The sequence below is a fragment of the Pinus tabuliformis genome, chromosome 1_2, assembly GCF_031772625.1.
Source record: "Pinus tabuliformis cultivar Carrire ecotype Pingquan chromosome 1_2, CPIR1, whole genome shotgun sequence".
In the NCBI taxonomy this organism is placed as follows: domain Eukaryota; kingdom Viridiplantae; phylum Streptophyta; class Pinopsida; order Pinales; family Pinaceae; genus Pinus; species Pinus tabuliformis.
The window spans coordinates 1,093,704,445-1,093,719,096 of NC_142298.1; the positions used below are offsets into that span (position 1 = coordinate 1,093,704,445).

Sequence of the window (14,652 nt, forward strand, 5' to 3'; positions counted from 1 at the left end):
GGTCCATTGAGAAGATGTCAGCTCCCATGAAACCAAGACCTCCCCAGGAAGAGTCCAATCTGATGGATTTTGGGTTGTAACCAATCGCCAGTCCACCCGATCTACCAATGGCATCCATAGCTATGAAATTCCATTTGGGCGATAAAGAGCTCAGGGTGTGGGAGATGGACTCAGCGGGCCTAGTGTTTCTTGTAGGAGAATGACATCCAGGAGTTCGACCTCAAAAAGTCGTTTGAGTGCTAGTTTTTTGGGGGGACTAGCCAAACCCCTGCAATTAAAGGAGAGGCACTTCATGGGGGACCCCTCTTTGGGGGGTTTGTTACTCTAAGGACCCCGTCAATGGTGGATTGTCGACCAGATGCAACTTCAGCACCAGCACGTCTGATAGCCTTGTTTAGATCAGATTTCCTTCCCCTGGTGGAGGAGGATCCCGAGCCCATAGGAACAATGCCCAGCCCTATCTGGGGTTCAGAGGATTCCGATTGAGAGGTCCGGGGTCGGAGGGAATATGGGTGGGGGGATTTTGCTTACTGAAGGATCAGGGGGAGGCGACGAAGGAGGCGACGATGAGAGAGGCAGGGAAGGTGGGGCTGTGGAGGGAATCAATGGGGGCGGGGGAATAATGCAATGCGCCATAGAACATGTAATAGAATTAACAAATTCTGATGAATGTGCAATTGAGATAGAGGGAGAAATAAGATTTGTACCCGAGGCTTGTGCGGCTGCAGCAGCTGCCCGAGCCCGTGTCATAGGACGAGAGGGCGTGTCCTTCTTGTTCATCTCTGGACACTCCTGAGTGCCTTGAGGTACCGAGAATCCATGCGACGGTTGTGGAATGTATGGAGAAGTCCCTCTGGATGCTATGGGGGAGATCTTTGGAGAGCTATCCGGTCGTTTGATCAATGGGAAATCCTTGTAGAGATGCCCTACTTGATGGCACCGGTTGCAACGGAAGGGGACTCCTTCATAATCCAGAATCTGAATGCGCCTGTGCTTCCCCCATTGCAGAGTGATTCTTTCCTCCAATCCCTCCCGGGTATCCAGATGTACCAGAATTCGGGCCACTGTTCTCTTTCGAGTGTCGATGTAGGATCGATCATGATCCAAATATGTCCCCAAAGCATTGCCGATCCTGGTGAAAGCTTCTTCACTCTAGTATTGTAAAGGAAGCCCCGGAAGTCGCACCCACAATGGCCCTGCTGCAATTTGTTCGCGCTCAGGATCAAATAACGGGCTCCATCTCTTTAAAAGCACAGGTGCTATCTCAATATGCCAGTATCTTTCAAGTACCGCATTCGTGTGCCCTTCATTTGCAAAATGGAGGGAGAACCACCCTCGTGGGAGAACCTGTACCTCCGGCAATTGTGAGAGGAGGGCTCCCCAGATTTCTTTCAACCAGCGCATCAGCCTTTCCGCTGTGAAGGTACACCCCCGCACATGTCCGACCAACACTGTGCGCGCTATAGCCATAGTTTCCTCAAAGTCCGAAGAATTGCCGAAGGTAACGGTGATGTCCTTCGTTGTTGCCCTAACACACTTCGATTTCTGCTTCTTGGTGCGTGGCGCCGAAGGATGTTCCGCGAACGGGTTTGTGTCCCCAGCCGGTGAGGGCTTTGAGGGTTTTATGTTGATAACCGGCGTGCCGAAGCATCCAGAGGGTTTTGCCCCATTGTCCGGGAGGGGATTTGTCACATTTGCCCTCGGAACTGCTTGAACCCTCGGATCTTCATGAGCAGTATGAGAATCAGGCAGCGGGGATGGGATCTGATCGAGGGTAAATGTATCAAGCCATAAAGAGGCAAGGAGTAAAGCTGTACCAGGTGAGAGAGGCGGTGCCTCCAGACCGATGGATGATGAAGACGGATCCGGCAAGGAGACCACCGGCAAACAGTCTTGTGCGCGTGAAGCTTCAGAAGTCAGTGGAGTGATACCCGGGGTAGCTAGGTTAGGGTTAGAGAAGATTAACTGTCCTTCCAACGGATCCTCGGAATAATCCACGAGGTCCGTTTCCCGTTGACCCTCCATGCCGGACAGTGACTGCAGGCTCCCGTCGATTATAGCTCACAATATTAATATTTATAGTTACATTTTTATTCATTAAAGAATTTGGGATATTTTCCTTGATATTTTCCATTTTCCCTTTATATTACAAGGAGCAACAAATGCATTATATTCCTCTTTTTTTTCAGTAAGAGAAGGTACATATGAGATCAAGAGAAAGGCATATAATTCCCAGTCACAAGGGAGATGCATCTTATAACAAGACCAACAAGTGAAGCTGCGACGCAGCGAGTCCCTGTGTGAAGTTGAGCCTGCCTGACAGTAGCTGCACTGGATCTGAAAGCTACAAAGCCAGCCAGCTACATAGCATAAGGGATAGGTAGCATAAGTACCATAATTAGCATAGTTAGCATAGGTAGCATAGGTTTTGCAGTTTGGACGAACATGAACCTTTCACGCTCTGGGACTGAGAAACTAACAAAAACTGTAATCTCGTTGCTGCCTCTGATTTCAGTGTTTTTCTACGCTTTAGTCAGCTTATGCTGTAATCATTAGGACGTTGACAGCCGTTCGGTTTTTTTTCCTTTCCTGCAGGTTCAAATCACTGTGCATCCGAAAGTGAAGCGCTTGAAAGTCTAAACTACAACTGAAATAAAGCAAACTTGAAATATTACATTTAAACCACACTAAGCCATTCATACGGCAATGAAACAAAGCAACAAAGCAGTATTTTTTAATTAATTTGACTTATTTCCAGAAACAAGATCATTTTCGATAAAAGGTTCAACATCGATTCGGGGGACCGGGGGCAACAATTTCAGTATGCCACGTTTCCGTGCGTACAACATACGTGTTAATAGCCAGACGACTCAATTACAGGAACCTGAACCGGGGGCAACAATTTCACGAGGAAGAGGCAGGCGCTTCGATGGAACCATTTGGTATGCCACGTTTCCGTGGGTACAACATACGTGTTAATAGCCAGAGGACTCAATTACAGGAACCTGACACTTATGCTTTCAGATGGTCATCCACGAACATTGCCATTCCATCTTACGACTTTTACAGTATTGGAAGGAACTGAGACTGAAGCAAGCATGTCTCTGCCTTATTTGAAGAACATAATGTAATGGGCTGTCGTAGGCTTCGATTTTTAAGAAGTGGTAGCAAGAGCTAAGAGCAAAATGCAGCTTCTGTATACCAGAAGTTTTAATTTAAACTTGCTAACATTTCACAATTAGATCATAACCCAAAGCCAATGAGAAACAACAATCGAGAGGCAATAAATAACCCAATGTCACCCATTAACAAAAGCATGGTTGAAATCAGAGATAGCAAACTGACATTGATTTTTGCTGCATCGAGTTGCTTTCCTTTGTTTTTCAGATTAATTCACAACACGGCTTAATAAAAATAGCTAAGAGCAAAAGGTAGGCAAAGCCTTAATGACAAAACTATTTCGCATTGCAGTCGAACTGATTCAAGTTCTTATCTAACTTATGAAGTTATTAAGACACGGACATTCACTGTAGGCCGAGAGATACATGTTGTCTGCAGTCGAGCAGAGACGGTGATGGCGGACCCAAATGCATATTTGAAGCATCCGTTGTACACCTGTAACAGAGAAAGAAGCGGGGAAATAAGACAATGCGTAAGATAATGCAAAAGAGATGTTAATTTTTTTTTGGTTTCCTTTTTCTTTGTCTTTCGACTTTTACGATGTCAATAATCAGAAGAGTCATGAGAATAAGTGCTAAGAGAAACAATGCTGTGAGTTCAGTAAGTTGGCTTATGCTAATGGATTCCATGTTATGTGAAGCGGGGAGGTGTATGTGAATATCCAGGTGCAGAGGAGGCCAATTTATACAAAAGTTCAACGTGTTTGTAAGGTGGTTTTAAGTGTGAATGGAGCTAAAATACTTGAGGTGCAATTAAGTGGTCGATAAGACATGGGGAGCGAATGGCATATGGAATGATGTATTTGGCGGCAGAAGTGATGTATCTGACATCGGGCAATCTTAGTGGTAGATTGGGTGCGACAAGAGATCTATGTCAATATCTAGGTGCAGAAATAATCTCGAAGATCAGATTGGATCAGGCCAGTATTTAATGATGGGCATATCGATCTGACATGGGGTGCAAATGGCATATGGAATGATGGATGTGGCGGCAGTAGTAAATGCGAAATTAGGTGCCCCTTTGAGTCTGTGGCAGTAGATTAAATATGATCAGTATTTAATGATGGGCATATCGATCTGACATGGGGAGCAAATGGCATATGGAATGATGGATGTGGCGGCAGTAGTAAATGCGAAATTAGGTGCCCCTTTGAGTCTGTGGCGGTAGATTAAATAAACTTATGACTAGAGATTGGTGTATTCAATGGGTTTAGTTCAATATGCTTATAGCTAGTATACTCATCAAGCAACAGGTTTCATGTCCTTGTTGCTTACTCTATACTGGAAGCTATTACTCTGGGAAAGAAAACTAAAATGCTTTGAATAGGCAACCCCTGTTGACATCAAGGGATAATAAAAGTAACACAAATCAATTTAACTGCATGTGCAAAAACAATGTAAAGCTGGAAAAGACACAATGCTTGTGCAACAGCTTTCAACATGTAACTTCTTACCAAGCGAATAAGAGATAGCATAAGACAAGCTACGATACAATAAGCGATAAGCAATGGTACTACTAAGATGAAACCGGACCCTATGATGAGCTGAAGTAGAGTATATTGCAGTTTTCTTAGCAAGTTGAGAAGCAGGGTAGCTTCAAGATTATTTAATCAAGTACAATCAAAACAAAACCAATGAGAGGACAATCAAGCTCACATTAAACAAGCTCTTTAATTTATCATATTCAAGCAAGAAATATTAATCGATTAAGCTTTAAAATAAGAAGCTTCAAACCTGTCACATCACATGTAGACTGAGGTGGGATGACACCTGTATTGGGTCGTACACAGTACTTCTTTGGAGATGTAGTTTTCACCTGTCAAAATAGAATGCAGCAATAACCTCTGGTCATCTTGTTAAAACAAGTCTCTGAAATACCTAGACATCGATGCCTTTCATGTGTGCAGAACTGTAATACCTCGATGGAAATTGAAATTAGAGAAATGAGCAGAATATTTACAAAAGAAAAACAAAAGGAAATATGGCTACCTTAAATGCAACATCGAAGTCATTTAAAGTTATGATTCCTATGTTTTTACTGTATTTGGTATGTTTTGTCTAACAGTTTTTTTTTACTATTTCAATATGTAAGACAGTACACCTGCCAGAGCTTTAAAGGCTAGAACTAGAAGGTCAGAAATAGAGGATATCTGGCTGTTAAATTATGTGTTTCATTCTAATATAAAAGCAACCAGTTACAGTGAAAAAAATGCTTTCTCAGTAACAACATTGACCTCAAAAATACAACATGCTAAAAGTAGCACCCTTATAAGAAGTTAAAAGCAGCCCTAAACAAACCAGAAACCACATGAAAACAAATACAGCCACTGAGGAAACACTCTGACTCCGATGGAAACACTCTGACTCCGATTGTCTACATACACCACCCTGAATTTGTGTTCCTCCAAAAAATTGTTTCAACTGAGAGAATCCCTTGCAATGAGCACTAAGCTTCAGGGAAAATAGTTTTTAGTGTGAACTCACCATATCTGGAGTAATATCTTTAGCAGTCGTCCCAGCAGGGACCATAACACTCTGCACAAGAAATTTGTCCTTACATTGCATATCAGGCGGTATCTCTTTTTGCGCTTGCATGGTGATTACAAATAAAACAAAACCAATGAGAGGACAATCAAGCTCACATTAAACAAGCTCTTTAATTTATCATATTCAAGCAAGAAATATTAATCGATTAAGCTTTAAAATAAGAAGCTTCAAACCTGTCACATCACATGTAGACTGAGGTGGGATGACACCTGTATTGGGTCGTACACAGTACTTCTTTGGAGATGTAGTTTTCACCTGTCAAAATAGAATGCAGCAATAACCTCTGGTCATCTTGTTAAAACAAGTCTCTGAAATACCTAGACATCGATGCCTTTCATGTGTGCAGAACTGTAATACCTCGATGGAAATTGAAATTAGAGAAATGAGCAGAATATTTACAAAAGAAAAACAAAAGGAAATATGGCTACCTTAAATGCGACATCGAAGTCATTTAAAGTTATGATTCCTATGTTTTTACTGTATTTGGTATGTTTTGTCTAACAGTTTTTTTTTACTATTTCAATATGTAAGACAGTACACCTGCCAGAGCTTTAAAGGCTAGAACTAGAAGGTCAGAAATAGAAGATATCTGGCTGTTAAATTATGTGTTTCAGATTGTTGTCTGGTTTGGCTGCAGCTTTTCCTAATATAAAAGCAGCCAGTTACAGTGAAAAAAATAGAAACTCAAGCCAGAGAGCTGACATACTACAAATTTGCCATTCACTAACCAGACATGCCTACAATAACTTCGAACAGCAGTGCAAATTATTATTAATGTGTAGCTTCACATTAAATTCTTTTCACCATGGTATAGATTATATAGCAACTTTTGCACCCAATTTGGTCAAAGATAAAGTATAGCTACATTAAAATTAAGCTGGACTAATTTCTTTCATTTTCACTACCTCGCTTACAGCTCCACACTGGATTCTATCAAGGATGTGACTTAGTTTCTCTACTTTTGATTAACTCATGCTTCTACTACCTTGCTTAACTGCATCTTGTGCTATAGAAATTAAGAGCTTTAGAATGCACTCTCCGAGGTGTAATCTAGGCAATAAAGAGTAACAGCGATTGCTCCTTCCTAACTGGAAATTGTTGAATACCTTAAGAGAGGATGTAGCCAGCCTACTCTTCTCAGGCAATACTCTTCCTGACTTTAGGAGAAGTTAGCAATGTTAGAAGCAGCTTTAGGAGCTTGCCTTCATCTTTGTGTGCCATTGCCATGTATAGCTTCGATCTCAGCACCTTTGTGTTCATTACAGAGGAAGGACATTTCCTTGAGATGTTGAAAAGCGCTTGTGATATAGTTTTTCAGCTCGGTATTAACTTTCTGCTCATCCCAGTGCACTTTCTGCAACAGGGAAAATATCATCATAGACCAGCACAATATTTGCAAACTCAGCTATGTACGAGGGAGAAATCTGCAAAGAGAAAATTTACAAGTGAGTCAAAGTACACAGCAAAAAGAGTCGATGAAGATACAACTTTGCAAACAACGAAATGAAAGGGCTAAAAAGCAAAACGGGGAGGTGAGAATGGAAAAGTGGCGAGCTTTACAATGATGAACTTACCAAGCATTAAACCTGCAAACACATGGCATCCTCCCAAATCCGTGAGAAACTCTCAAACATGAGTGCACAAGAGAATAATCTGAGAGGGGACTTTAAAATGTCAACATAAAATTAAACTTCTGAGTCAGGAAGTTTTGATCCAAACATAAAGTGGATCTACGTGGAAGATTCCAACCCTTTTGCAGCAAAATAAATGATTATTTTACATGTCTAAGGCCTGTGGAGAACAGATACGCACTGTCTATCTAGTCAAACACATCTGAATCTTTGATCCTTATGCCCAAGGGTAGTTTTCTGATGGTATGGTACAGACCATTCCAAGGAAAATTGAAATCAAGGGATAGCTTAAAGTACAATCAATGAAATTTTGTTAAAAGAGTACATATTTGACTATAGGTAGCCTACTATTATTTTGGTACTGATGGAACACAAGTATTCTTAAATTTCAGTGCACACTGTAAACAGAAGATGAAATAAAACAAAACAGAATATCTTGCCAACACAATTCTCTGTATATAAATTATTGTAAAGTCAAATCCCATATCCATCATTGTATAGAATTCCAAATCTCACCATATTCCATTGTTGCTAAGATGCATATTTAACAAGAAATTAAGTCCATATAACAGTTAAAAAATAACAACCCCTGCTTCTTTCTTCCTCAACCAGACTTTCACATCAATTTTAAAACATAACACGGATTGCTATAGACAGGAGCATTAAGTGAGTTATGGTAACTGCCACTAATAGCCACCTAACAGCAGCAGCGTCTTCCGTGCGTGGACTCAACTTAGTATATGCGCCTCAACTAATAGTCTAATACTCAGCTGTACCAATCCCATAGGCATTATAAATATTGAAACACTCCAACTCACAGATCAAAACAACCATTTGTAAAAAGTAATTTGAAAATAGTTTTGCTGAAACACGATATCACTGAAATAAAAGACCAATGTCCCCAATAGTCATATTAAACTGTACATTGCACCTTGCTAACAAACAAATGGGGATAATTGCACCAAAGATAATTTTCTCAAACTTCAGCTGCATAATCACTCGTGTACTGAATTCTCTGATACTTCTTTGACAGATGGAGTTTTGATAAGTTGGCTATAATTGCCCTTTTCTTTGAAGAGCTGAGCATGGTGATGTTTGCAATAAAGCCTGCCCTCAATTGCAATATAGTTCGAGGGACTGATAACACAACCACCATGCATACACTTGAAGCATGCCTTGTGGTATCCCACACCTTCCACAGAAACCTGCAATACAAAAGAGCATGTCCAACCAGACAGTTTATTAATCCTGAGTTGAGATTTTACAGTCAGAAACTCCTTTGTTGATCATTTGACAAAAAACCCATAACTATGAACATAATGAAGACATGCTGACGACTGAACCAAAAGTGTCTTTCTCTATGCTTCAAGCAGGAAATACTTTTGAGATTCAGTATCATCTTTACTTTAACTTAATACCAGGCAAGGTTTCCCAATCTAATCCTAAAGGTGGACAAGGCAACATTGAAAAATAATGACCTTTTCAATGGGATAAACTGTATTTCCACAAGCAAGGCATTTCTCTTGTGTGCCAGAAAACAAAGCAGAGACCCTGTTGGGTGTCTTAATCTGCACATACCAGAAGTTATTTATAAATGGAAACAGTTAATGCACAGCAGGAAACAATTATAATGACGGGACCATAAAGCGATATTGTCTAAGAACAGAACAATAACATGATTATAAGTTATACATGTATATTTGAATAGAAATATGTACCAACTCTGAATGTCTTTTACAACATTCTTTATGCTGATAAAAACAGTACAGCATCTCCATGCCTGTCTACATAGTCACAACCTTGTAACTTCTCACTGTAAGCTGACAAGAGATGTATTATACTTTGATACCTACATGATCATAAGTTATTGCAGGTTAAGAGCTTGCCAAGAGATATAGAGTAATACTGTACCTCACCATCATTCAACTTCTCATTTTTCACAGCTTTGGGAGTTCCTACAAGAAGTTGAGGAAATATTAGATCAATGGCAAATTCTCTCATTAGGCTAGGCAGAGGACCCTCACTCCAGACATGAAATAAATAAATTTTAGCCAAATGCATTTAGGCAAACATAAACCTCTACTTACCTTCAAAACTTTTGTCAAGACTTCCAGTCCTCTTAAAGAGCTGATCGAAGTGAGGTTTGCAGTACAGCACCCCTTCAAAAGAAGAATAGTTGCTGAGCTGATAAACCACAAATGATGAGTTAGTATAATGATTGAGGGATATACTTAAGCACGTGGAAAGAAATTGAAAATACATATTTGCGGTCTCGTCATGAGGGAAAGAACCAATACCAAAGAAAGTAAAAAAAAGGATCTGACCTCTCCCTTGTCACATAATAAAAGGCATAGATACAGGGGTATTAATGAACTCTGTAATTTTCAAATAGGTTACGAGAACAGTATGGTTGAATAAGAGTGATTAGGGTAAATACGATAACCTTAACCTAATTCAAACGTTTAAACAGATCATAGTTATTTCCATAAATACAATGGATTCAACACTGTACAGATTGGTGATTACTAGGTTGAATAGCATGTATATCATGCCCAGACTGAAAATGGATTGCTTTGTGGACTCACTGCTGAAGTTGAATAGCATGTATATCATGCCCAAACTGAAAATGGATTGCTTTGTGGACCCACTGCTGAGGTTGAATAGCATGTATATCATGCCCGAAAATGAATTGCTTTGTGGAGTCACTGCTGAGGTTGAATAGCATGTATCTCATGCCCAAAAGGAATGAAAAGAAAACGTCAGAAAACATTGGGCCATTAGGCTGTACCAAACAAAAACATTGCTGACAATAAAGACACACCCACTAAACCATGTCTTGGCTTTTTGGGGGATTACCCACATGGTGAACTGGTAAAAGCATTGCTCTTGATTGAGACAGATGCATGATTCAAAAACAAGAATAGTAGCTCCCGCTGGATCGATAAAAAGAAAATTATGGAAAGAAAAAAGCATGGGCTTATTTAATCCAATAAAAGGATTTGGCATGCCTACGGGCTTTTGTGCACTGGTGAGACTGAATAGCGTGTATTAAGTGATCTACCAGTCCATTTTCACTGTGGTCAGCCAAGCCCAAAGAACATGTTGAGGCCCAGTGCAAGTCCTGTCCTGTGTCATTTTGGGTTTGTTTCTCCAAGGACTTGGAAAAGATATAAAAAATCAAAAATGGCCATTACCATATGCCATATAAACTAAACTAAACAAGAACCATGGAGAAAACTGGCATCAAAACGAAAGGTATCACAGTGAAATGAAATGGGGAAACTTACCTGAAAGCACCATAATCGTACCACCTCGCCTTGTTAGAAGAAGTATCATTCCCGAATTTGTGGATGTTCAGTGCCATGAATATGGAGGCTGCCAGGGAGAAACACAATGATACAATACGCATGACAAGAATGAGCGTATTAAATCTCCTGAGCTTGTATAATGAAGCAGAAGAAGAATAGTAAGCATGTGCTCTTCCAACCCCATATTGCCCTCCCCAGCCCCTTCCCCTGCCCCTATCCCTATCAGGGCTTGGACTAGGCCTATCCCCATTATGCTGTGCCGCATGTCTGAGGGCTTCACTTGCCAGCTCTGGAGACTGCATGCCACCTACCAGTCCATTTTCACTGTGGTCAGCCAAGCCCAAAGAACATGTTGAGGCCCAGTGCAAGTCCTGTCCTGTGTCATTTTTGGTTTGTTTCTCCAAGGACTTGGAAAAGATATAAAAAATCAAAAATGGCCATTACCATATGCCATATAAACTAAACTAAACAAGAACCATGGAGAAAACTGGCATCAAAACGAAAGGTATCACAGTGAAATGAAATGGGGAAACTTACCTGAAAGCACCATAATCGTACCACCTCGCCTTGTTAGAAGAAGTATCATTCCCGAATTTGTGGATGTTCAGTGCCATGAATATGGAGGCTGCCAGGGAGAAACACAATGATACAATACGCACGACAAGAATGAGCGTATTAAATCTCCTGAGCTTGTATAATGAAGCAGAAGAAGAATAGTAAGCATGTGCTCTTCCAACCCCGTATTGCCCTCCCCAGCCCCTTCCCCTGCCCCTATCCCTATCAGGGCTTGGACTAGGCCTATCCCCATTATGCTGTGCCGCATGTCTGAGGGCTTCACTTGCCAGCTCTGGAGACTGCATGCCACACCCTGCTCACCCTCCCCTGCTCTCACTGTTCACACTAATTATGCAAATCGAAACCCTTCACTTCAGTTGGCTTTATAGAAATGCAAATGCAGTTGGCAAGGTCTTCTTGACATGGTCACCATAATGTTCAATCAGACAGAGACAGAGCAGCCAAGACACTAAACTAATCTAATCTGATCACGAGCTCGCTGCCCTTCTCCCACGAGATTGAACATCATAAACATTCACTGAGCCAGAATAGAAAATTGTCAGCTGTGCGCCTGCTGGCTTTTCAGAAACACTGGCAACAGCCCTTCAAAACCAAAAATGCCCACAGATTTGTCAATCCACAATGAAGCTAAAGATAATTGGCATTCTGCATGAACCATACAGAGAGTAAGATAACATATTTACAAACCTTAAACTAAAATCACAACTTAACATCAGCATTGACAAGCATATTACCCTGGTATAGTGGTTCTGGTGGAGGCTCCAACAACAGGCAAGAAGGAATGTTGTCCAGCTAAGGGCATTCCTTGAAACTGTCTCACCAAAGTAGTTGTTATTATATTTAAACATAAATTGAAGTTCATTAAAATTATTAGTAAAGTGAATATGCCGGTTAGAAAAATGAATACGACAGGCTGCCAAATGTTGCATGCGCAAAGAAACGTGGCCACATGTTAGCAACGTAAAGTGTCTTCTCCTACACAAGCCTCTCCATGTTTATGGAAAGCCACGATTTGAATGTGAAGGCATCCCCAAGAATTCGTCTTCTGGAAGATTAATAAAGGGCAAGGCTGCAAGCCCTCTGCAAGGGAGAGAGAGCCGCGATGTGGCCAATAAACCGCTCAATATGAATGAAGATCGAAGCTACACGACGCACCCTACGTCTTTTTGGAAAACCAGAGAGGATCGTTGCTCTCGAGGAAGAAAAAGGTAGCTACAATGGCTCTGTTTATAGCCAGGCTCCTCCCTATGATTATCTCTCCTGTGGTTCCTCCCTGTATGGTGACCTGAGTGCTCAGAGAATGAGGGAGTGGATGGCTTATCATGCCAAATTATTTGGGCCTAGGTCGCATTTTGTTTTTCACGATGCAGGTGGAGTGCATCCCCAGGTTAGAAAGGTGTTGGAGCCATGGATCAGGGCAGGTCGAGTGACATTGCAGGATGTAACAGAGCCTTTGCTTGCAGAATAAACTGTAAAGATTCGATTATGGTTTTTCAATTTGAAATTCAATGTGATAATTCTATTGTGCAGGGAATGGGGATTTGAGAACTTACAGTTTGTCATGGATTCGATACAACATATGCAGGGAATGGGGATTTGAGAACTTACAGTTTGTCATGGATTCAGGTTCGAAGGCGAACCAGACATTTGAGGGCCTCACGACCTGCCGTTGCGCCCCTTTGCTCCGCGTGCCCGACTGCTAAACAGGTCGCCAAAGGCATCAAGCCTGATTTGAGAACTACTCTTGCTTCTGTTGTTTATTCAACTACTTCAACTACGGAATCAACGACTGCATCAACGGCTGCTTATGGGTAAACCACTGGTTATGCTACTGACCCTACTGCTGGGAAGCTACTGGTGTTGGATCTAGAGATGGAGGGTATGCAACGTATGGAACTGGGGAAACTGCTATAGATGGTGCCTTTGCTGCTTCAACGGCTTAATATACTGATGCTGGCTTTTACATGCGGAATGGCCTGGAATGACTAGGGGAATTACCTGAGCCGGTAGGCGGACACCTCCCGCCATGCAACCCTTGAGCATACGGCCGACACCTGCAAAACAACAAGCAAACCTTAGCACACCTGCAAAACAACAAGCAAACCTTCATATGTATGCCTATTCGCAGTTAACATTAAACATTAAGGAATTAATGTTAGCATTAAAAGGAAACCGCACACGGTCAGGGCCACTTGATTGTGCTTAAATACGAGTTTAAGCTATGGTCAGGCCTCTTCCGCTTGATTGTGCGTAAATACCAGTTTAAGTTATGGTCCGGCCTCTTCCGCCTGGGGAAGAGGCCAAATAAGATGGCCAACAGAACCTGAACTCCAAACTTTAGAATATAATGGCTAATAACACTAAAAAAACCTTGCAAATTAATGTTATCTGCCGTCCGAACGGTTACTATAGTCCCTGCCGGATGCCAGATGGCAGGGACTAATAAAAGAGAAAAATTACAAATTAGCTACCCTGTCACGCTGTACTACAAATATGCAAAATTTTAGTGCTAGATTCTTCTTACGAAGGATATTAACCGTTTGTCATACAACTTGCGCTGTTCATCTGTAAATTTCCATATCAGGGTTACTGCTGCCTTTGGGTTTCTGTCCTCGAGATCCTTTCTATAGTGTAATAAATTGCATTTTATAACATTTTTTTTTGCGAAATCATGTGTAGTTGGTACATTGGTATCTACAATTGGTACCTTTCTGGGGACATAGATTTTGGAATCTGTACTTGGTACCTTTCTGGTGACATAGATTTTGGAATCTGTACTTACTGGAAGGATCTTTATTCACCGCTAACATGCTGCCAACTCTAAATAATTTCATGGTTCACAATGCTCCTCACCATTTTTTATCTTCGACAGTCACTTATTTTAACTATCAACTTATAAAGCTAAAGAATCTTGCACGACGGCTGATGACTAGAAAACTGGTGAACATAACCAGCAAATCTTTTTAATTGTTAGTTATCCACTTGCAGCAGTGCTTGTTGTCTTCGACCATTCCTTGGTCAGTTAGGGCACTTCTGATAACAGTTAAATATCCACTTGCAGCAGTGCTTGTTGCCTTCGGCCATTCCTTGGTCAGTTAGGGCGCTTCTGATTAGCCTTACAGATTCGCTTTGTTCACGCGTGCATACCGAGATTGATTTATGAAACATTAGTTAAAGCTCTCTGGGTAATAGCTCTCTGGGTAATAACGAGATTGATTTATGAAACGTTAGTTAAAGCTATTTGGGTAATGATGTGGGCGAGTTTAACAGATCTATGAAACCATGTTTAGGTAACTTTGTGATTTACAGTATGTAAAAAAGAAATCTTTACACTTTAATTAAAAAAAATAATTTTATATTTTATATAATTGGTACACTAATCGACCTATTGCACAGTGTTACAATAGAAGT

The 14,652-nt window shown here is 41.1% G+C and overlaps 1 protein-coding gene and 1 long non-coding RNA gene across 4 annotated transcripts; both read right to left on the reverse strand.

Annotated features, from left to right (window-relative positions):
• Positions 1 to 3,317: 3,317 nt before the first annotated feature.
• LOC149209990 (uncharacterized) lies at positions 3,318 to 8,316 on the reverse strand. The gene is made up of 5 exons (XR_016252920.1): positions 8,289 to 8,316; positions 5,900 to 5,981; positions 5,664 to 5,767; positions 4,914 to 4,995; positions 3,318 to 3,615 (listed from the first exon to the last, which is right to left on the reverse strand). It is a non-coding gene; the product is annotated as an uncharacterized LOC149209990 (long non-coding RNA).
• LOC149209991 (LIM domain-containing protein WLIM2a-like) lies at positions 7,883 to 13,371 on the reverse strand. Of its 3 annotated transcripts, none has more exons than XM_089396579.1 (8): positions 13,240 to 13,371; positions 11,976 to 12,052; positions 11,203 to 11,823; positions 10,645 to 10,972; positions 9,445 to 9,536; positions 9,269 to 9,312; positions 8,836 to 8,925; positions 7,883 to 8,562 (listed from the first exon to the last, which is right to left on the reverse strand). In XM_089396579.1, the coding sequence occupies exons 3-8, from the start codon at positions 11,249 to 11,251 to the stop codon at positions 8,353 to 8,355; spliced, it is 813 nt and encodes a 270-aa protein (XP_089252705.1). In that variant the 5' UTR covers positions 11,252 to 11,823; positions 11,976 to 12,052; positions 13,240 to 13,371; the 3' UTR covers positions 7,883 to 8,352. The 3 variants fall into 3 exon arrangements, with proteins under 3 accessions (XP_089252705.1, XP_089252702.1, XP_089252704.1); XM_089396576.1 differs by having other exon boundaries at positions 12,850 to 13,359; XM_089396578.1 differs by lacking the exon at positions 13,240 to 13,371 and having other exon boundaries at positions 11,976 to 12,737.
• Between the last annotated feature and the right edge of the window lie 1,281 nt (positions 13,372 to 14,652).

Coding starts and splice junctions, on each gene's coding strand:
- LOC149209991 (XM_089396579.1), bottom strand. CDS start 11,251: ATGATACTTCTTCTAACAAGGCGAGGTGGTACGATTATGGTGCTTTCA. Junction 9,537..10,644: donor TACGATTATGGTGCTTTCAG/GTAAGTTTCCCC, acceptor TTATCAGCTCAG/CAACTATTCTTCTTTTGAAG. Junction 8,563..8,835: donor CAGTTTATCCCATTGAAAAG/GTCATTATTTTT, acceptor TTTGTATTGCAG/GTTTCTGTGGAAGGTGTGGG.